Source organism: Oncorhynchus tshawytscha, linkage group LG10 (genome assembly GCF_018296145.1).
Source record: "Oncorhynchus tshawytscha isolate Ot180627B linkage group LG10, Otsh_v2.0, whole genome shotgun sequence".
NCBI lineage: Eukaryota > Metazoa > Chordata > Actinopteri > Salmoniformes > Salmonidae > Oncorhynchus > Oncorhynchus tshawytscha.
The window spans coordinates 18104767-18127087 of record NC_056438.1 but is presented as its reverse complement, the minus strand read 5'-3'; the positions used below and the strand labels follow the sequence as shown (position 1 = coordinate 18127087).

At 44.0% G+C, this 22321-nt stretch overlaps 1 protein-coding gene across 2 annotated transcripts; it reads right to left on the bottom strand.

Moving 5' to 3' along the window:
- Positions 1–5254: 5254 nt before the first annotated feature.
- LOC112259896 (cytosolic phospholipase A2 zeta) lies at positions 5255–21895 on the bottom strand. 2 transcript variants are annotated; one of them, XM_042328261.1, is made up of 15 exons: positions 21792–21895; positions 21298–21353; positions 20676–20783; positions 20279–20421; positions 19925–20120; positions 19567–19672; positions 19041–19181; positions 18773–18850; positions 13876–14058; positions 13626–13793; positions 12068–12139; positions 11805–11888; positions 9512–9666; positions 8482–8656; positions 5255–5973 (listed from the first exon to the last, which is right to left on the bottom strand). In XM_042328261.1, the coding sequence occupies exons 2-15, from the start codon at positions 21322–21324 to the stop codon at positions 5789–5791; spliced, it is 1821 nt and encodes a 606-aa protein (XP_042184195.1). In that variant the 5' UTR covers positions 21325–21353; positions 21792–21895; the 3' UTR covers positions 5255–5788. The 2 variants fall into 2 exon arrangements, with proteins under 2 accessions (XP_042184195.1, XP_042184196.1); XM_042328262.1 differs by having other exon boundaries at positions 21298–21383; positions 21792–21888.
- Positions 21896–22321: the final 426 nt, after the last annotated feature.

Here is a 22321-nt window from a genome sequence, read left to right as displayed (position 1 = left end):
TTTGAATGTTAAATGACGAGACAGAGGCATTGATGCGAGTAACCAGTCTTGTTCAGTACATGACAACACATCCGGGTATCTCAAGCACCCCGGTAAAACACAAGAGTTGCAGTAATGAACATTTACCAACAGATGGCAAAACTGTGCCATCTTACACCCATAACAACTGGTGCTACAAGTTGGAGCTCGTGTCTATGATTGATTGTACACAACGCAAGAAGAGTACTGTTACAAATACGTCTATCAAGTAAACCACAAAAAGCAAATAAATATTCAACGTAGTAGACAACCAATTATAGTGACACATGGCACGCTCACTTATCCACACAAATCACTGTATTTGCTATAATCCTCTCCTGAATGCGATCCACGATGTCTTCCTTACCTTGCGCCAGAGGGTGGCAGTATTGCTATGCGTAAAATCACTGCGCCACCAACCCGTCAGTCATACAAACAGAGGGGTATTCAGAGGGGTGGGGGAAACACCATCCACAATGCAGGTCAGTGGGTAGGACAGGGTTTCCCAAAAGGACAGTGAGGAGATGCCCCATGTAGGATACATTTTTATGCCTGTCTGAAATCTGTCCGTTTTCTTATGGACTACATTTGGCTAAACTGCATAGGCCTTTTGGAGCATGAAAAATGACGTTTTAATTCCTGTGAAACTAGGCCAAATCAATATCTCATCTAGCCTGTTTAAAGGGGCGATGCAAATAACTGAAATGTTGCAGAATTTTCTATAATGGAGATTATTTTTATTGTAGTCCTCTACATATATTATTTATGGACAATCAGTCACCCCTGTAAAACCTACTGTCATGCAATATACTACAAAGACAAATGAAATTCAACATCAACAAGAACCAAAGCAATTCTTAGACCTGTTAAATTGATTGGAAATACAACTATTTGGCATTACAAGAAGAACCCACACACAGGCTCCTGAGGATTTATGGAGCAAATGATCTACCCAAAATGTACAATATCAATAGAATTTAATCCAAACATGCACAAAAATAGAAACCTGAGTAGAGAGTGGGTCTCTATCTCTCCTGTAAAGTGAGAACCACACACCCCCCACACTCTCTGTTTTAGGGTCGGTAGAGAAGTAACATTTTGGGGCATGTAGAGACAGGAAAGAATGAGAGCAGTGGGTGGGAGGTCTTAAAACTGCTAATTGACTGTGTTTGTGTCTCTCCAGTCTCTACGGCCCAATGTCCCTTATTATCTACAGCCCACATTCAGGATAACAATAGATATAGAATCTGTAGAAGGGGATGCCTGTTCTATTCATTCTGATTCTGTGAATAGAACACTGTAGTTGTCTCATTACAGACGTTGAGTTTGAGATCCATAGAGTGCAGTTGGGCCCTACCACAGTGTCATGTTTGATGTGTGTTTTATACATCTTTGCTGACATGAGCACTCAGGGTAATATGATATTGGTCACTCGCTCGCACGCAACCACACACACACACCCTGACTCATGCACGGCCACGCATGCACAAATACACACAATGAAACTGTGGTAGAGCCCAACTGCACTCTATGGATAATCCTCAAGGGGCCCATTCTATTGATTTATATATATTTTTTTAAATCTTTAAGCCATTTAGACTATAATGGATGGAAACCAGTGCAACTCATCCCATCTCATTATATTGAGGAGTCTTTTCATTGTCCTTCAATATCAAACACATTTCTAAATACACCCCACTGAATAGACTGCCTTATATGGTATTATTACAGTAATATGACCCTATACTTTCTGTATAATGTCATTATCTTCTATTTCAGTAATTTAGCTATTTTTGTCATTATATTCTATTTCCATCCACCGTGAGAGGATGAGAGCACCTAGTGCCACTTCATTATGATCTGCTTTCCTGACCTTAGTGCCCTGTCTGGATGTACCACTAACCACTGACCCCTCTAGTGACTGACCTGTCCCTGTCTCTCCTCCAGGGTGTACCACTAACCACCGTGTCCCCTCTAGTGACTGACCCTAGTGCCCTGTCTCTCCTCCAGGGGGTTCCACTAACCACCGTGTCCCCTCTAGTGACCCCTGCCCTAGGGGACCACTGACCCTAGTGCCCTGTCTCTCCTCCAGGATGTTCCACTAACCACTGTGTCCCCTTCTGACCCTAGTGCCCTGTCTCTCCTCCAGGATGTTCCACTAACCACCGTGTCCCCTCTAGTGACTGACCCTAGTGCCCTGTCTCTCCTCCAGGATGTACCACTAACCACTGTGGGACTGACCCTAGGGTCCACTAACCACCGTGTCCCCTCTAGTGACTGACCCTAGTGCCCTGTCTCTCCTCCAGGGGGTTCCACTAACCACCGTGTCCCCTGTCTCTCCTCCAGTGACTGACCACCGTAGTGCCCTGTCCCTCTCCTCCAGGGGTTCCACTAACCACCGTGTCCCCTCTAGTGACTGACCCTAGTGCCCTGTCTCTCCTCCAGGGTGTACCACTAACCACCATGTCCCCTCTAGTGACTGACCCTAGTGCCTCTCCTCCAGGATCTCCACCATGTCCTCCAGGATGTTCCAGGATGTACCACTAACCACTGTGTCCCCTCTAGTGACTGACCCTAGTGCCCTGTCTCTCCTCCAGGATGTACCACTAACCACCATGTCCCCTCTAGTGACTGACCCTAGTGCCCTGTCTCCCTCCAGTGACTGATGTGCCCTCCTCCTCCAGGATGATGTCCCCTCTAGTGACTGACCCTAGTGCCCTGTCTCTCCTCCAGGATGTTCCACTAACCACCATGTCCCTCTAGTGACTGACCCTCCTCCAGGATGTTCCACTAACCACCATGTCCCCTCTAGTGACTGACCCTAGTGCCCTGTCTCTCCTCCAGGATGTTCCACTAACCACCATGACTCCCCTGTCTCTCCTCCAGGATGACCACTGAACCACCATGTCCCCTAGTGACCCTGTGCCCTCTCTCCTCCAGGATGTTCCACTAACCACCATGTCCCCTCTAGTGACTGACCCTAGTGCCCTGTCTCTCCTCCAGGGGGTTCCTCTAACCACTGTGTCCCCTCTAGTGACTGACCCTAGTGCCCTGTCTCCAATCTCTCCAAAAGAATGTGGTGATCGATGGTATCAAAAGCAGCACTAAGGTCTAGGAGCACGAGGACAGATGCAGAGCCTCGGTCCGATGCCATTAAAATGTCATTTACCACCTTCACAAGTGCCGTCTCAGTGCTATGATGGGGTCTAAAACCAGACTGAAGCATTTCGTATACATTGTTTGTCTTCAGGAAGGCAGTAAGTTGCTGCGCAACAGCCTTTTCAAAAAAATTTGAGAGGAATGGAAGATTCAATATAGGCCGATTAGTTTTTTATATTTTCTGGGTCAAGGTTTGGCTTTTTCAAGAGAGGCTTTATTACTGCCACTTTTAGTGAGTTTGGTACACATCCGGTGGATAGAGAGCTGTTTATTATGTTCAACATAGGAGGGCCAAGCACAGGAAGCAGCTCTTTCAGTAGTTTAGTTGGAATAGGGTCCAGTATGCAGCTTGAAGGTTTAGAGGCCATGATTATTTTCATCATTGTGTCAAGAGATATAGTACTAAAACACTTGAGCGTCTCTCTTGATCCTAGGTCCTGGGAGAGTTGTGCAGACTCAGGACAACTGAGCTTTGAAGGAATACGCAGATTTAAATAGGAGTCCGTAATTTGCTTTCTAATAATCATAATCTTTTCCTCAAAGAAGTTCATGAATTTATCACTGCTAAAGTCAAAGTCATCCTCTCTTGGGGAATGCTGCTTTTTAGTTAGCTTTGCGACAGTATCAAAAAGGAATTTCGGATTGTTCTTATTTTCCTCAATTAAGTTAGAAAAATAGGATGATCGAGCAGCAGTAAGGGCTCTTCGGTACTGCACGGTACTGTCTTTCCAAACTAGTCGGAAGACTTCCAGTTTGGTGTGGCGCCATTTCCGTTCCAATTTTCTGGAAGCTTGCTTCAGAGATCGGGTATTTTCTGTGTACCAGGGAGCTAGTTTCTTATGAGAAATGTTTTTAGTTTTTAGGGGTGCAACTGCATCTAGGGTATTGGGCAAGGTTAAATTGAGTTCCTCAGTTAGGTGGTTAACTGATTTTTGTCCTCTGGCGTCCTTGGGTAGACAGAGGGAATCTGGAAGTGCATCAAGGAATCTTTGTGTTGTCTGTGAATTTATAGCACGACTTTTGATGTTCCTTGGTTGGGGTCTGAGCAGATTATTTGTTGCAATTGCAAACGTAATAAAATGGTGGTCCGATAGTCCAGGATTATGAGGAAAAACATTAAGATCCACAACATTTATTCCATGGGACAAAACTAGGTCCAGCGTATGACTGTGACAGTGAGTGGGTCCAGAGACATGTTGGACAAAACCCACTGAGTCGATGATGGCTCTGAAAGCCTTTTGGAGTGGGTCTGTGGAATTTTCCATGTGAATATTAAAGTCACCAAAGATTAGAATATTATCTGCTATGACTACAAGGTCCGATAGGAATTCAGGGAACTCAGTGAAGAAGAAAAAAACAATTGGCGCCAACTACCTCACGGACCCATACAGCCAAATAGAAACGAGGGGAAGTGAGTGTGATCATTAGTACCTGCAAGAGGTCCGTAATGAGGTCTGTGTCCACATTATGCTGCTGCACTGGTCGAGGAAATGAGACGTGAGATGCAGGCTATACTCCAATGTGCAGTGTATGTAGTAGGCCTATCCACCTATATGTAGCCCTACTAGTATAGGCCTATACATATGCAGGCCCATACATATACTTATAGGCCTATAGACCTACATGCATATTCACATTTAGTTATGCATACGTAGTCTAAAAGGTCAACAAGTCATTACTCTATCACCATCAAACTCAACTCTGGACCTCGAAGCCAGTGTCACTGCGTTTGCTTTTGTTGTTCCCTCTAATCAGGAACTGATTGAGATCTGAGACACCAGATGGGTGCAATTAATTGTCAGTTAGAAAAGAAAACCAGCAGGGTCCAGACCTCGTAGGGTCAGAGTTGAATACCCCTAGTCTATGAGAACAAGAATAGTCTAAGTGCCAGAAGCATATAGACCAGGGCTCTCCGACTCTGTTCCTTAAGTGCTACCCTCCTGTAGGTTTTCACTCCAAACCCAGGAACAAGGTCTGGAGCAAAAACCTACAGGAGGGAGGCTCTCCAGGAACAGTATCAAAAGGAAAAAGGATAAATAAATTCAAATTCCTTATATTAAGCAACCCAGACGGCACCATTTTATTTTTCACAGATAGCCAGGGGCACACGCCAACACTCAGACATCAAACAATGGATGTGTTTAGTGAGTCCTAATCAAAAAGGGGACAATCGCAATCTCTCAGAAGCAGACAAAGAGTGTGATGTGTCCGAACTCAAACAGATGTTGCATAAAACATATTTTTTTTATATTATTTTTACTGCATTAGGGATAACTACACAGACATTGCAACTTTCTCCAGTGTGTAGGTACAAATCATTTTGATTCAAGACAGCATTTGTAGGGAACACAGGTGAGCAACCGATGCGCAGCAGGTGCTTCTAATCAGTCTGCCAGATCAGAGGCAGTAGGGAGGAACAAGCATGTCCTCTTGATAAGTGCATGAATTACACTTTTTCTGTTCTGCTAAGCATTCAAAATGTAACAAGCTAATTTCGGCAGTCAGAGAAAATGTATAGAGTAAGAATATTATTTTCTTTAGTAATGCCTTGAAGTAAAAGTTGTCAAGTATTAATAGTAAAGTACAGATACTTTCCACCACTGATTAAAAACTATTGAGCCACTGACATGCGCTTCTTTCTGCGTTGAATGACCATTTTGATCTGTTCCAGGATCCTGTCTCTGTTGTTCCTCATGTTGGCCCGGGCCTTCTCCAGGAGGTGGTCGATCTCCTGCGCACCGTAGTGAAGCTGTAACGTTTTGTACTTCTCCCTCTCCTTCTTAATCTCGTCCTCGTCTAGGAAGAGAACAGAACAATGTACATGTCTTACATCAGCTGGCTTGTGCTCAGATGGGAGGGGTGGACATATTTGAGGTGTGTCCTTAAGAAAATGTTCAGCAATGTAACAAAGTCATGACCTTTCAAATAAGTTACATTTTGTTAGCTACGCTATAAAAACCGAATAGCATATCATTACAGCACTATGTAACAGGTATGTCAGCTACCCACTGTAATGTTAGTTGGCTACTAATACATCAAACGTGCATTATATTTACTAACTGCCCAACGTTTATTGACTTGATTATTCACGTCATTCAAAAGCTTAGCTAAGTGGTATAGTGTTGCAGGTGTGTTTGTAAATTCGCTCTGGCTATCTACTCCGATTTCTGAGCACTCTCATCTGACAATACCAGAGCACAGAATGAATACATTTACGAACGCTCAACACCCATTGAATGTGGCCGGTGTCAGTAAACGTTGGCAAAAAAAAAAGAGTAATTAAATTGTTCCGAGAGCGAAACGCTCTGAATTTACAAACGGACAAACTGACAACTCCCTGACACTCCCGATTGAATTTACGAACAAACCCAAAGTCTAGCTAGTGATTTGTTATGCTAACAAGCTAACAAGCGGTTGCATAGCAACAGCATCAACTTCTGGTCGACATGCGAAGCGATAGTACACTCAACTGAAAGGATCCCGTTAATTTACAGTATGCTAAATTGAACTAATAGTATATACACGTTAAGTATGTAGTATACAGTATGTTAGTATGGGTATTCGAACACAGCTTCTGTGTTTTTATACTTTTCAGGTCACTTCGTAAGTGGCTGAATCTCACCGGATAAATCATCTGAGGGAGGGAAACAGCGCCCCTCTGTGTCAGTATGTGTAGCTCATGCATCTGATGCTGCCTGGACCCAAAGAGTATAACATGTTGCAGCAGTAGCATTTGATTGAGTGATGCCAGCAAGCTTTTTGGACTTCCTTTATCATTGTTTTAAATAATTAACCTATCAGCATTGAGCTGATCTCAACATTGGGTTATCCTAGTGTAACAGTATAACTTTAGACCGCCCCCTCGCCCATACCCGGGCGCGAACCAGGGACCCTCTGCACACATCAACAACAGTCACCCACGAAGCATCGTTACCCATCGCTCCACAAATGCCGCGGCCCTTACAGAGCAAGGGGAACCACTACTTCAAGGTCTCAGAGCAAGTGACGTCACCGATTGAAACACTATTTAGCGTGCACCACCGCTAACTAGCTAGCTATTTCACATCCGTTACACTAGTACAGCAAAACGCACCCCAAGGGAGGCCAGTTTGGATATACACTAATCAAATCCTTTCCTAAGAAAAACGTCATTTTCAGAAAAACGTTAGTTTCTGGTCTGCTTGTGTTGATGTCCTGCAGTAGCTTGCTTGCTAAATCGTCCCTTTCCTAAACCATGGATGGAGATGGGGTTTTGACTTAATTCTCTCTTCAGGCCAAGGATTCTGATTCCGATGTAACCATAAATGAATATGTTGTCCCACTGGCTTGACATGATTGAGGTTCAATAGACTTGTTTCTGTGTTTACAAACATTCTCACACGAGGGCGAGGTGTGCAACCTGGTGTCAGAACAAGGAGGAGTTCTTATAGAACGCCAACAAGAAAAGCCTCTCCATGTTGCTTATGAGTGCATTTCAGACTACTTTTGGATTATAATTGGATTTTAAAGTTTGTATGAATGTCCTGCTATTTCAATGATCGTTAGCATTCTAGATAACTGCTGTATCGAAAATAGTTATTTTGCAAAGATCACAACCAAATATAATCTTAGCGACTGTTCAAGCAAGAATCAAAACATCATTGTAAGCATATGAGAACCCCAAAAAGTTATTTTGTTTAGAAGTAATAAAAACAAATCTATGCTGTTTAATTGTTGAAGATGGCGATGTGTTACGCACTGCCGCCAAGAGTCACGCGCATCTGTAGGGTCTATATGTAGTCTAGTAGTCTCATGTCAACTAGCTAGCTAATTTAGCTGGGTCATGGTTGCCCATGCAAGGAAGTTAGGCAAGCAAGAATTTTAGCTCGGTAGCCTATGACAACAAAAACTAAAAGCCATAGACCGTTATGTCAACATGAAAGAGACGAGGATGGCATTGTCGTTCAACTAGTCTACAAGTAGGGTGAGTCAACATTTTCCATTTTACTTGTTCACGCATACACACACAGAAATGATTACCATGGACAGCCACGGGATATTTAATAAACATTGGACTAAATTGTTTTTGGTATCTTTAAGTTTGTTTAGATTTACCATTGTGTTTTGTGTGAACCCCAGGAAGAGTAGCTGTAGCAAATGTGGCTCCTGATAAACAATACTAATGCCATCATAAAACGCAGACAGTTGGTGCAGATATAAAGGAAAAAGACATGACACAGAGAAAAACTAAGTCAGAAAAGGGCGTAGTCAGAGAGACAAGTATAACAGACAGAGACACTGACTACTATGATGACTACCACACACCTTGGCAGTTCTGCAGGTTGAACAGGGGCATGTGCATGACGGTGGGCTCTTCAGGGCATCGCCCCTCAAAAACGTAGCAGCCCTTAGGATGGTCTTTCTCCTCCCTCACACTCTCCTTCACTGGGGGAAAGGGAAGCTTCAGCTCATCCGCATACTTTTTGGCACTAAACACCGTCTGTCAGGAGCAGGACCAGTAGTATGGTTATGTCAATGTCCAAACCAGCCCTTAGTCCCTAATTCCTAGGCACTACTTCCTTCTCACGAGGCCCTACTCCCTAGGCCAGGGGTGTCACTCAGTCCAGGGAGGGCCGAGTGGCTGCAGGTTTTTGGTTTTTCAATGAAGACCTAGACAACCAGGTGAGGGGACTTCCTTACTAATTAGTGACCATTCATCAATCTAGTACATGGGTGGAGCAAAAACCCACAGACACTCCCTCCATGGAATGAGTTTGACACGTGCCCTAGTCACTACTCTCTAGAGCGTGAGCAAGAGAGGGGAGAGAGAGATAGGGTCACTACTACCTAGAGAGCACACGAGAGAGATAGGGTCACTACTACCTAGAGAGCACACGAGAGAGATAGGGTCACTACTACCTAGAGAGCACACGAGAGAGATAGGGTCACTACTACCTAGAGAGCACACGAGAGAGATAGGGTCGCTACTACCTAGAGAGTGAGCAAGAGAGGGGAGAGAGAGAAGGTCACTACTACCTAGAGAGCACACAAGAGAGAGATAGGGTCACTACTACCTAGAGAGTGAGCAAGAGAGGGGAGAGAGAGAGATAGGGTAACTACTACCTAGAGAGCACACAAGAGAGGGGGGAGAGAGAGATAGGGTCACTACTACCTAGAGAGTGTGTGTGTGAGAGAGAGAGAGGGTCACTACTACCTAGAGAGCACACGAGAGAGAGTCACATCTACCTAAAGAGCACATTAGAGGGGAGAGAGAGAGAGGGTCACTACTACCTAGGCACTTCATATTCTTCTGAAAGGCTTGAATAGGAATACATGTGTGCGTGTGTGTGTTTGCCTCAAATGGGTCTTCTTCGCTGAAGTCCAAGGAGATGATGAGGTCGACCTTCCTCGAAGTGCGTAGGACGGAAGGGTAGGGAGAGTTGATCTTTAACGCAGCGTCTACCAGGTGAATCTTCTCTTTGGATGCCATGCTCTCCGGAACTCTAGTATCTGGGGAGATGGAGATGGAGAGGTAAATCGAAAGGAGGGGTAGAGAGTGAGGGGGCATAGAGTGAGACAGGGGGTAGAGAGAGAGCGAGCGAGCACTTAGCTAGAGCGGGGGGGTAGAGCGGGGAGGGAGGTTAGAGAGCGAGCGGAGGCGGGAGGGTAGAGAGCGAGCAGGGGAGGGTAGAGAGAGCGAGCGAGGGGGAGGGTAGAGAGGGAGTGCGGGGAGTGTAGAGAGGGAGAGCGGGGGAGGGAAGAGTTAATGAGCAGGCGGGGGAGGGTAGAGAGAATGAGCAGGCGGGAGAGGGTAGAGAGAATGAGCAGGCGGAGGAGGGTAGAGAGAACGAGCGAGCGGGGAAGGGTAGAGAGAGCGAGCGGGGAGGGTAGAGAGAATGAGCAGGCCGGGGAGGGTAGAGAGAATGAGCAGGCCGGGGAGGGTAGAGAGAATGAGCAGGCGGGGGAGGGTAGAGAGAACGAGCGGGCGGGGGAGGGTAGAGAGAATGAGCGGGCGGGGGAGGTTAGAGAGAATGAGCAGGCGGGGGAGGGTAGCGAGAATGAGCAGGCGGGGGAGGTTAGAGAGAATGAGCAGGCGGGGGAGGGTAGAGAGAATGAGCAGGCGGGGGGGAGGGTAGAGAGGGCGAGCGAACGGGGGAGGGTAGAGAGAACGAGCGGGGGGGAGGGTAGAGAGGGCGAGCGAACGGGGGAGGGTAGAGAGAACGAGCGAGCGGGGGAGGGTAGAGAGAGCGAGCGGGGAAGGGTAGAGAGAGCGAGCGGGGGAGGGTAGAGAGAGCGAGCGGGGGAGGGTAGAGAGAGCGAGCGGGGGAGGGTAGAGAGAGCGAGCGGGGAGGGTAGAGAGAATGAGCAGGCGGGGGAGGGTAGAGAGAATGAGCAGGCGGGGGAGGGTAGAGAGAATGAGCAGGCGGGGGAGGGTAGAGAGAATGAGCAGGCGGGGGAGGGTAGAGAGAATGAGCAGGCGGGGGAGGGTAGAGAGAATGAGCAGGCGGGGGAGGGTAGAGAGAACGAGCGAGCGGGGAAGGGTAGAGAGAGCGAGCGGGGAAGGGTAGAGAGAGCGAGGGGGGGAGGGTAGAGAGAATGAGCAGGCGGGGGAGGGTAGAGAGGGCGAGCGAACGGGGGAGGGTAGAGAGAACGAGCGAGCGGGGGAGGTTAGAGAGAACGAGCGAGCGGGAAGGGTAGAGAGAGCGAGCGGGGAAGGGTAGAGAGAGCGAGCGGGGAGGGTAGAGAGAGCGGGGGGAGGGTAGAGAGAATGAGCGAGCGGGGGGGAGGGTAGAGAGAACGAGCGAGCGGGGGAGGGTAGAGAGAACGAGCGAGCGGGGGAGGGTAGAGAGAATGAGCAGGCCGGGAGGGTAGAGAGAATGAGCAGGCGGGGGAGGGTAGAGAGGGCGAGCGAACGGGGGAGGGTAGAGAGAACGAGCAGGCGGGGGAGGTTAGAGAGAACGAGCAGGCGGGGGAGGGTAGAGAGAACGAGCGAGCGGGGGGAAGGGTAGAGAGAACGAGCGAGCGGGGAGGGTAGAGAGAACGAGCGAGCGGGGAGGGTAGAGAGAACGAGCGAGCGGGGAGGGTAGAGAGAACGAGCGAGCGGGGAGGGTAGAGAGAACGAGCGAGCGGGGAGGGTAGAGAGAACGAGCGAGCGGGGGAGGGTAGAGAGAACGAGCGAGCGGGGGAGGGTAGAGAGAACGAGCGAGCGGGGGAGGGTAGAGAGAACGAGCGAGCGGGGGAGGGTAGAGAGAACGAGCGAGCGGGGAAGGGTAGAGAGAACGAGCGAGCGGGGAGGGTAGAGAGAACGAGCGAGCGGGGGGGGTAGAGAGAACGAGCGAGCGGGGAGGGTAGAGAGAACGAGCGAGCGGGGGAGGGTAGAGAGAACGAGCGAGCGGGGGAGGGTAGAGAGAACGAGCGAGCGGGGGAGGGTAGAGAGGGCGAGCGAACGGGGGAGGTTAGAGAGAATGAGCAGGCCGGGGAGGGTAGAGAGGGCGAGCGAACGGGGGAGGGTAGAGAGGGCGAGCAGGGGATGAGAGAGTGCGAGAAGAGAGAACCAAGAAAGTTGCTATTTTGGAGGGAAACATAAGATCGTGATGACTGATACTAGTTATGCTATCATGTTAGGAAGAGGTCTGATGTTACTGTACCTTGGACCTTAAAGAGGAAGTTGGATGTGGTTCCCCATTCCCATGTTTGGACCAGAGGGGAAATGTTCTGTAGAATCCACCAGCCTGGAGGAGACACACACACCAATATCAAATTATTCATATCAACTGGTCAAAAATAATCTCAGTGATGGAGAGAGCATGTATTCTGTATCCTTCTTTTAAGGGAACACCCCCCCACACACACACACACCACCTTCCATAGTAATCATACGGGACAGAAAGGTAATAAAAAAAAACATTACCATCAGGAATCCAGAAGTTTGTTATTGAAAAATTAACCGTCTGTCCCGTAGTCATCATATACTTTGGTCCATCTGCAGAGAATAAGACAAAGATTACCTCATGGTCTGTCTGGCATGTAACACACGGTTTGAAAAGCATGTGATAAAAATGAAGCTTCAGACGTCATTGATGTCGTACTTTGATAAAATAATACGCATCGGCACACTGCTTCAAAGTTAGCTGCTTAGAGACTTCGACACATGCATCAGAGATCCAGTATCAAACCTAACATCACTAGTTAAGGTTAGGCATTAACTTTGAGTGGTTAGGATTAGGCGTTAACGTTGAGAGATTAGGATTAGGTATTAACTTGGAGTGGCTTGGATAAGGGTAAATTGAAGGTACTATCAAAAATGTGTATGAGCAACAAGAATTAGCAAACAAAAACACTTTTGTCAAAATTGACTTGATGCTGATTTGAACTCCTGAATTTAAGGATTCAAGTCATTGTTGTACGCCCGCTCACATACCCCAATCTACCCGGCAAGCCAATCTTCCATTTGTATCCCTCTGCTGGTTGTTATTGTCTGATACATGCGTGGACACACACTTAGCCAGTAACCACTATACCCTACAGCAGGAACACGTATCCTATAAGTGACTGGGCGGCTGGACATTTTTTATTTAACCTTTTATTTAACTAGGCAAGTCAGTTAAGAACAAATTCTTATTTTCAATGACAGCCTAGGAACAGTGGGTTAACTGCCTTTTCAGGGGCAGATCAACAGATTTGTACTTTGTCAGCTCGGGGATTTGAACTTGCAACATTCCAGTTACTAGTCCAATGCTCTAACCACTAGGTTACCCTGCCGCCCCATGACATGATGCTGAACAACAGGGGGCTGGTGAAGGGAGAAATCGGATCATGGGTTCACTACAATGGATAGAACAGAATGAGAAATCGTACCAAACACGTGTTTGATATGTGTTTGATACCGTTCATGATGCCATTCCCAAGCATTACAATAAGCAGTCCTCTGATTTCTCCCTCCACCAGCCTCCCCTATTGGAGCTGTACTAGATACAGATGTCCACTGTTTATAACTACTTAGTACCATATACCCTCTTACACTAAGACCATATTACCACATAACCATACTGCATTTTACATCCAGGTCCCCAAACCTTCTGTAAAAAACTCAGCTCCAAGGCATCAGCTCAGTGAACTAACAAGGTCTTGAGTCATGAAGGCAAAGTCAGGTAATAGAAGTGGTACTGTGGAAGTTAGTGTTACCTGTGCAGGTGTAGGGTCTAATGCCTCTAAGTATAAAAGTACTACATAGTGCTACCTACCTATAAAGGGCTCTTCAGTTGTCTCTGTGGTAGAACCCTATTAAGTTCTATGTAGAACCTTTTCCACAGAAGGTTATACATGGAACTTAATGGGGTTCGACAGTACATGGAACCCATAAAGGTTCTTCAAAGTGTTCTCCCAGTCAGCCAGACCAAAAATATTTTTGGAACCGCTGTAGTTCAACGGGCTAACCTGGTGTTGGAGTAATAAAATGCCTTTGTTACCGTTGCAGTTGCAGCGTTTGTCCTTCCAGTCTTTTGCCCAGCTGTCTGAGGAGAGGATGAGCGCCAGACTGACTGTCTCTATGAACTTCTTTCTCTCCACCAGGGTGGTTCTCTTCCACCTCTCAGGGTCCATGTTCCACAGCATCTCACCCTTACTGCTCACAAGACCTAGAGTCATTATACACATTATCACTAGGGTCATGATTATGGTGTCTTTGTGCACTAGTGAGTGTATAAGTTTGTGTCTTACCTTCCAGTAGTTGTCCCAGTGTGGTGATGACTTCCCTTGTCTTCAGTGGATCTGGGTCCTCAGCGTACTTGATCAGCTCAGACACACACCTCACCACTCGGGAGGGCACACACTCACACACCTTTACCTTCCCGCTTCTCTCAACCATATTCATGTTCTCCTTCAACATCATGCTCTCGATCCCTGCAGAACAGAACAGGTTGGTCACGTGTAGCAGAGATGATTTGGAAACACAACCTCCTCTCATGATGAGGTAACCCTGTCTGAGACATGTAAATCTCAAGTGTCGTCCTTGGTTTTGAGAATGTCCTCTTGGCCTATTCCATTCCAGCCATTACAATGAGCCTGACCTCCTATAGCTCCTCCCTCCAGCGTCCTCTGGTCCCTCTCCCATCACCGGCTAGAATGCGGTTTTACCCAATCAGCATTCAGGATTAGACCCACCCATTATAAAATGTCTACTATTGTCCTGTAGTTTTTTTTACTACTGTCATGTCGTTTGTCTATTATACAACGGGTGGGTCTAATCATGAATGCTGATTGGTTAAAACCACATTCCAGCCAGGGTCTATTCCACAAATTACCACCGGCTAAATCCATGACATTAAAATGCCTATTTACTCTGTTCCATCTGACTGCACATTCCACTGTCTCATCAGCCCAGCCAGACACTTTATAAACTTGATCTCCACTATAAAAGTTTAGTTTTCAACAGCAGAGATTTGTATAAACCTTGCTGTCTTGTCTCTTTGACTTTTTCAACATTGTTTCAGATATTCAATCTCCAGCTGTCCCATAGTAATGAACGTGTTGGGTGTCGGGACGAGACAGACAGGCAGACAGTGTTTCCCCGCCAGTAAATCATGAATCAGTACTATTTTCATTGATATATACATAGAAAGTAATATTGAAAACAGGTCAAACGAAATGAAATGCAGCTAGTTTGCAGTCTTTCAAGCTTCAGTTTGAAGTGATGGTGTTCGCTGTGGGATGTATCCCAAAATACTTATCTTCGATTATAGTCACAGCCTTGGAGACTAAAGACATTTGGCTTGTCTCCTAAAATCCTCACAAACTTTTACAGATGCACAATCGAGAGCATCCTGTCGGGCTGTATCACCGCCTAGTACAGCAACTGCACCGCCCTGAACCGCAAGGCTCTCCAGAGGGTAGTGAGGTCGGCAAACTACCTTCCCTCCAGGACACCTACACCACCCGATGTCACAGGAAGGCCAAATAGATCATCAAGGACAACAACCACCCGAGCCACTGCCTGATCACCCCGCTATCATCCAGAAGGCGAGGTCAGTACAGGTGCATCAAAGCTGGGACTGAGAGACAACACATCTATCACTAACATAGAGGCTGCTGCCAACATACAGACTCAAATCACTTGTAACTTTAATAAATGGATTTAATAAAGGTATCAATAGTCACTTTAATAATGCCAATTTAATAATGTATACATATCTGACATTACTCATCTCATGTATATACTGTATTTCATACCATCTATTGCATCTTGCCTCTGCCACATGGTCATCGCTCATCCATATATTTATATGTACATATTCTTATTCCATCCCTTTACATTTGTATGTATAAGGTAGTCGTTGTGATTTTGTTAGATTACTTGTTAGATAATACTGCACTGTCAGAACTAGAAGCACAATCATTTCGCTACACTCGCATTAACATCTGCTAACCATGTGCATGTGACAAATAACATTTTATTTGATCGAAAAACATAGCTGTCACTAGAAAACAGCTTAAAAAAATGCAAATGCAGCTACTTTTCTGTTACTTTTGGATTAGACTGTAAGTTCGCTGTAGTTGGCTAGCTAGCAAGGAAGAGATAAGATATTTCCCAGCCAGTATGGCAATGGAACATTTAGAACGAACGACTGGGTCGCATTCATAGATACAGAAGAATAAGACTGAACGACTGGGTCGCGTCTTTAGCAACTGAACCTATCGAATGACCGACCAACCTGCCACACCCTGACCTTAGAGAACCTTTTATTCTCTAATGTGGTTAGGTCAGGGTGTGACTAGGGTGGGTACTCTAGTTTTTGTATTTCTATGTTGGCCTGGTATGGTTCCAAATCAGAGGCATCTGTCTATTGTTGTCTCTGATTGGGGATCATTTTTAGGCAGACGTTTCCCACTGGGTTTTTGTGGGATCTTGTTTTTGTGTAGTGCCTGTAAAAATTGCATTTACTTCACGTTTCGTTTGTTCTGTTTGTTTTTGGTGAGTTTCATTTATTAAAACATGTGGAACTCTACGCACGCTGCGCCTTGGTCCATTTATTCCAACGACCGTGACACAACCGGCTTGGGTAGAAACCCTAGATTTGGGTTGGGACTATATCTTCTGGAAGGATGAAATAGTATGAATGAATTTATCAAATAAAAAATTTTAATGAAAATATGTCAATCATTTTTTGAATATGTTGGTAACCCGTTGTGATAATGGCCTCGACTTTGTCTCGAGTCTAGCAACACCCAAAGACCGGCTTCTAGGTATTGTCATGTAGTTTATTGTCTAGTATTGTCCTGTAGATTATGGTATCGTATTGTCCTGTAGTTTATTGTCTAGTATTGTCCTGTAGTTTATTGTCTAGTATTGTCTTGTAGTTTATGGTCTAGTAGTGTCCTGTAGGTTATGGTCTAGTATTGTCCTGTAGTTTATTGTCTAGGATTGTCCTGTAGTTCATTGTTTAGTATTGTCCTGTAGTTTTTTGTATAGTTTTGTCCTGTAGTTTATGGTCTAGTATTGTCCTGTAGTTTATGGTCTAGTATTGTCCTGTAGTTTATTGTCTTGTAGTTTATGGTTTAGTATTGTCCTGTAGTTTATGGTCTAGTATTGTCCTGTAGTTTATGGTCTAGTATTGTCCTGTAGTTTATTGTCTTGTAGTTTATGGTTTAGTATTGTCCTGTAGATTATTGTCTAGTATTGTCCTGTAGTTTATGGTCTAGGATTGTTCTGTAGATTATTGTCTAGTATTGTCTTGTAGTTTTTTGTCTAGCTTTGTCCTGTAGTTTATGGTCTAGTATTGTCATGTAGTTAATTGTCTAGTATTGTCATGTAGTTAATTGTCTAGTATTGTCATGTGGTTAATTGTCTAGTATTGTCATGTAGTTATTTGTCTAGTATTGTCATGTAGTTAATTGTCTAGTAGTGTCATGTAGGTAATTGTCTAGTAGTGTCATGTAGGTAATTGTCTAGTATTGTCATGTAGGTAATTGTCTAGTATTGTCATGTAGTTAATTGTCTAGTATTGTCATGTAGTTAATTGTCTAGTATTGTCATGTAGGTAATTGTCTAGTATTGTCATGTAGTTAATTGTCTAGTATTGTCATGTAGGTAATTGTCTAGTATTGTCATGTAGGTAATTGTCTAGTATTGTCATGTAGGTAATTGTCTAGTATTGTCATGTAGTTAATTGTCTAGTATTGTCATGTAGGTAATTGTCTAGTATTGTCATGTAGGTAATTGTCTAGTAGTGTCATGTAGGTAATTGTCTAGTAGTGTCATGTAGGTAATTGTCTAGTAGTGTCATGTAGGTAATTGTCTAGTAGTGTCATGTAGGTAATTGTCTAGTAGTGTCATGTAGGTAATTGTCTAGTAGTATCATGTAGGTAATTGTCTAGTAGTGTCATGTAGGTAATTGTCTAGTATTGTCATGCAGTTAATTGTCTAGTATTGTCCACTACTTTATTGTCTAGTATTGTCTTGTAGGTAATTGTCTAGGATTGTCCACTACTTTATTGTCTACTATTGTTTTGTAGTGTCATGTAGGTAATTGTCTAGTAGTGTCATGTAGGTAATTGTCTAGTATTGTCATGTAGTTAATTGTCTAGTCTTGTCATGTAGGTAATTGTCTAGTATTGTCATGTAGGTTATTGTCATGTAGGTAATTGTCTAGTAGTGTCATGTAGGTAATTGTCTAGTAGTGTCATGTAGGTAATTGTCTAGTAGTGTCATGTAGGTAATTGTCTAGTAGTGTCATGTAGGTAATTGTCTAGTAGTGTCATGTAGGTAATTGTCTAGTCATGTGTCAGTGTCATGGGTAATTGTCTAGTAGTGTCATGTAGGTAATTGTCTAGTAGTGTCATGTAGGTAATTGTCTAGTAGTGTCAGTAGTGTCTAGTCATGTAGGTAATTGTCTAGTAGTGTCATGTAGGTATTGTCTAGTAGTGTCATGTAGGTAATTGTCTAGTAGTGTCATGTAGGTAATTGTCTAGTAGTGTCATGTAGGTAATTGTCATGCAGTTAATTGTCATGTCCACTATTTATTGTCTTGTAGGTAATTGTCTAGTAGTTGTCTAGTATTGTCTTGTAGGTAATTGTCTAGTATTGTCATGCAGTTAATTGTCTAGTATTGTCCACTACTTTATTGTCTAGTATTGTCTTGTAGGTAATTGTCTAGTATTGTCCACTACTTTATTGTCTACTATTGTCATGTAGTTAATTGTCTAGTATTGTCCACTACTATATTGTCTACTATTGTTTTGTAGTATTGTTTTATGTTTGTGTTTCTTTTTGATTGAAGGTGATTCTCTTCATTGTTGTTTCTTTGTGTTTCTGTACTGGGTCTGTTCCTGGGTTGTATTATACATACAGACACTATGTTCATTTTTATTCTTTCTTCTTGACTTTTCTTTTACATTTTCTCTCTAACATTGTCTGATGGATGTTTTATCGTCTGGTTGGTTGGGAGTAAAGGGAGGGGTGAAAGACTACCGTTTTGCAAGAAGTCTTACCTAATTAAAAACATTTAAGATATTTATCACAAATGAATGCAAAGGGAATATTGTTTCAATGACCCCCCCCAAAATTACAATCTTACACACTAGCCTTGCAGGCTAACTAGCATGCTGCATTGAAGCTTACCTCCCAGTAAGTCCCAGATCCATTGTATTACCTCCGCAATGTTCCTCTGCCCATCTGCAATGGCACTCCCACAGATACCTGCCCAGCAACAACAAACAAACAGCAATTAATAATATATAAGAGTTTTGAAAGAAAACTATGATATCAACACTGGGGACAAAGTTTTGTGTGTATGTGTGTATGTGTGTGTGTGTGTGTGTGTGTGTGTGTGTGTGTGTATGCGTGTGGGGGGGGTATGTGCTTCTGTGTGTATCTGTGCGTGCCCCACCTTGCAGCAGAACCATGTCCATTTCCTTCCTCTTCTCTGTCAGAGCTCCACCTTCAAACTGGCTCCCAAGACAGGAAGTGGAGACGAAAGCTCCCAATCCGGAGAAGCCACTCTCATGGGGGGTCATCTCAAACCACACCGCTACAGACAACAGTGTGGAAAAATGATCTGAAATGACACCCTATTCCCTATATAGTGCACTACTTCTAAACAGAGGCCGACTGGGACTCAGACTAATGCCTGTCTTGGTTTTTGGGTGTCTACAGTAAAGTGTTTGTTCATGTTGTTTGTATTGTTTTTATTGTTCTAAAACACTTTGAGACAATTGTCTTTGTAAAAAGCGCGATACAAATACATTTGATTGATTGATGCTGCATTCACAGTGCACTCGGAACTCTGAAACGTTCAACTTGGAACCTCGTTTTACAAAGATGATACCCGAGTGTCAGAATCAAGCAATAGGAGCTTTACTCAAATAACATAAATTTGAACTCTGAAGTTTGAATGAACGTCTCATAACAGTCACCTTTAGTGCAGTCCAGTTTGTTGTGCTCCAGTTCTATGGCGCTGTAGATGGGGTAGGGGTTGGTGCTGTTCCTGTGAGCTTCTTCAGAGAGACAGCGAGTGTTCATCTGATACAGGAGACAGAGAACAAAATGGAAGAGATGGGGGAAACGGGGGGAAAGATGGGGGAGAGAAGGGTGGGGGAGTAATCAGCTCAACAGAGGGAGAGAAAGAGAGAAAGACAGATGGACACATACATAAACCATACACTGACGTCCACACACACTGGCTGGCAGACAGACAGACAGACAGACAGACAGACAGACAGACAGACAGACAGACAGACAGACACGGAAAAACACACACAACCATATACTGACCTCTTTCATGTAATAGGAGGCAGTGAAGGCGCCCCAGAAGTCAGTGAGGTTGAATTCCTGGTTTAGTCCTTTCCTCGATTTCAGCCACTCCACAATCTTGCTCAAGTCCACTGTAGGACCCTTCAGCTTCTTTATCACCTCATCACAACGCTTATTCAATGACCAATCTGGATCGCTGTACAGGGATGACATGCACCTGTGTGTGTGTGTGTGTGTGTGTGTGTGCATGTGTGCGTGTGTGTGTCAGTGATTTTGCGGGAGGGAGAGAGATAGAGAAAAATGTATTTGTTTTAAGGTCATTCAAAATGAACTTTCCTGCTAAGAATAATAGTAAATAAGTGTGTGTGTGTGTACCAGGTGGTGCCTGACACCCCACACATGTAGAGGAGGCTGCCCAGCAGGTTGTCCTGTTCCGGCTGATGCAGAGATCCCAGCATGCCCACTGCTGCCCTCTCTCCTCCACCTGACCCCAGCAACGCTATGTTAGGAACATCCTCCTGAGAGAGAGAGACAGAGAGAGACAAAAAAAGAAAGATAGAATTAAAAAAGGGATCAAATCTACAGAATTTCTCATCAGTGTCCCATCATATTTTAAATAAGAAAGAAGGGGGGTTGGGCTAACAACAGGCAGCTGGAGACAAGGGAGTGGGGAGGGGGCTCCGTATGTAGTTGGCTGTGGAGAGAGGGAGGAGTTAGAGAAAGAGCATGAGTACCAGAGATAGTGATCGATAGAGAAGACAGGACTACCCACCAGTTCACAGTCGATACCCTGACCTTCCAGCCACTTCTTAATCAGAGTCTTCCTCTCCTTCACATACTTTATCTCTTCATCATTGATGGAGTGAGACAGACGCACAGTCTGACAGAATGAATGAAAGAGACAGAAAAATGTATGTGTACAGGATATTACTTCATAATGATATAGTTTGCTGAACTGAAGTGTTGATAGGTAAGAAAAATATATTTTATTCAATGTCTTTAATTGAGCCATAACACTTCTAAAGTAACATGGCATTTCATAAAAAGCTATTTTAAGATAAATAAAACATAATTCTCACTTAGTCAGGAAAGTATATTATATTACTTAATTCTGGATGCATATTCATATATATGTATTACAGTACAGTTTGGTATGTTACAGACAAATGTCATCCTTATATTGTGTAAACATCAACATAATGAAGTAAGTTTCCTTTCATTATGATTTAATTTGGTGAGTTTAGTATTGACAGCAACAGAAAAGGGTTGTGTTCAATGTATATTTGAGCGATATCAGCTATGCAGTAGCAAAGTATTTGACGAGAACCAAACATAATATTGTGTGGTTTATTTCAGACAAATGTCCTACTATATTGTGATGATGAGTTTCTTACCTCAGGAGTATCTGTTTGTTTCAACATTGTTCTCTCTGAGTCCACTAAAACAGGTCCTTTAAACACAAACCAATCCCTTGTTTTTTCTGCATGTCATAGGGTCAGAAAACTCTCAATAAGATGTTATTTGGGTTAAAAAACATTATAATGCTAATAACAGTACTGTGAAGGTCAATTACTCCCTAAACTCTCAGATTTGGGTCTAAGGAGATATAGGGCTCAGTTGAAACCCAAAGACATTCTAATATAATTGTTTTTGTGTCCTAAACACATCTATCAATGTGACTGCAAAACTAGATGCCAAAGACTCTAGACTGATTGGAATAAAGATCACCTGCATCATTTTATTGCACAACAATCAACAACATTTATTTGTATAGCACTTTTTACAAAGACATATTGTCACAAAGTGTTTTACAACATGAACAATATAAAATATATAAACAATAAAACACACAAAGTCTACCTGCAGTGTTTAGACAGAGAAGTCTTACCAGATAGTGTAGTTTAGCAGACTAGTCCAGTCTTAATCTTCACCTCCAGTTGATCTCCTCTTGATCTCCACACTCTAGTCCCATCCTCTGTCATCTTATATAGGCCCACACACACACACACACACACACACACACACACACACACACACACACACACTCTTAAGAGTGACAGTTACATAGAAAAATGCAGGAAACACTTAACATTACCCTTTTCTATGGTGGTGAGTATTTCTTTGTTATCAAATCAAATTGTATTAGTCACATCTGACGAATACAACAGGTGTAGACCTTACAGGGAAATGCTTATTTACAAGCCCCAAACCAACAATGCAGTTTAAAAAAAAAGATGGATAAGATTAAGAAATAACAGTAACAAGTAATTAAAGAGCAGCAGTAAAATAACAATAGCGAGACTATATACAGTGGGGTACCGGTACAGAGTCAATGTGCGGGGGCACCGGTTTGTTGAGGTAATATGTATATGTAATTAAAGTTACTATGCATAGATGATCAAAACAGATAGTACCAGC

Bases quoted from the DNA above. Each gene is read 5' to 3' on its own strand.
- LOC112259896 (XM_042328261.1), bottom strand. From the start codon at position 21,324: ATGTTGAAACAAACAGATACTCCTGAG. The intron at 14,059-18,772 runs GTAAGCTTCAAT...TCTGTTCTGCAG, and splicing joins GATCTGGGACTTACTGGGAG to GGATCGAGAGCATGATGTTG. The intron at 5,974-8,481 runs GTGTGTGGTAGT...TTCTCTTCCTAG, and splicing joins CAACCTGCAGAACTGCCAAG to ACGAGGACGAGATTAAGAAG.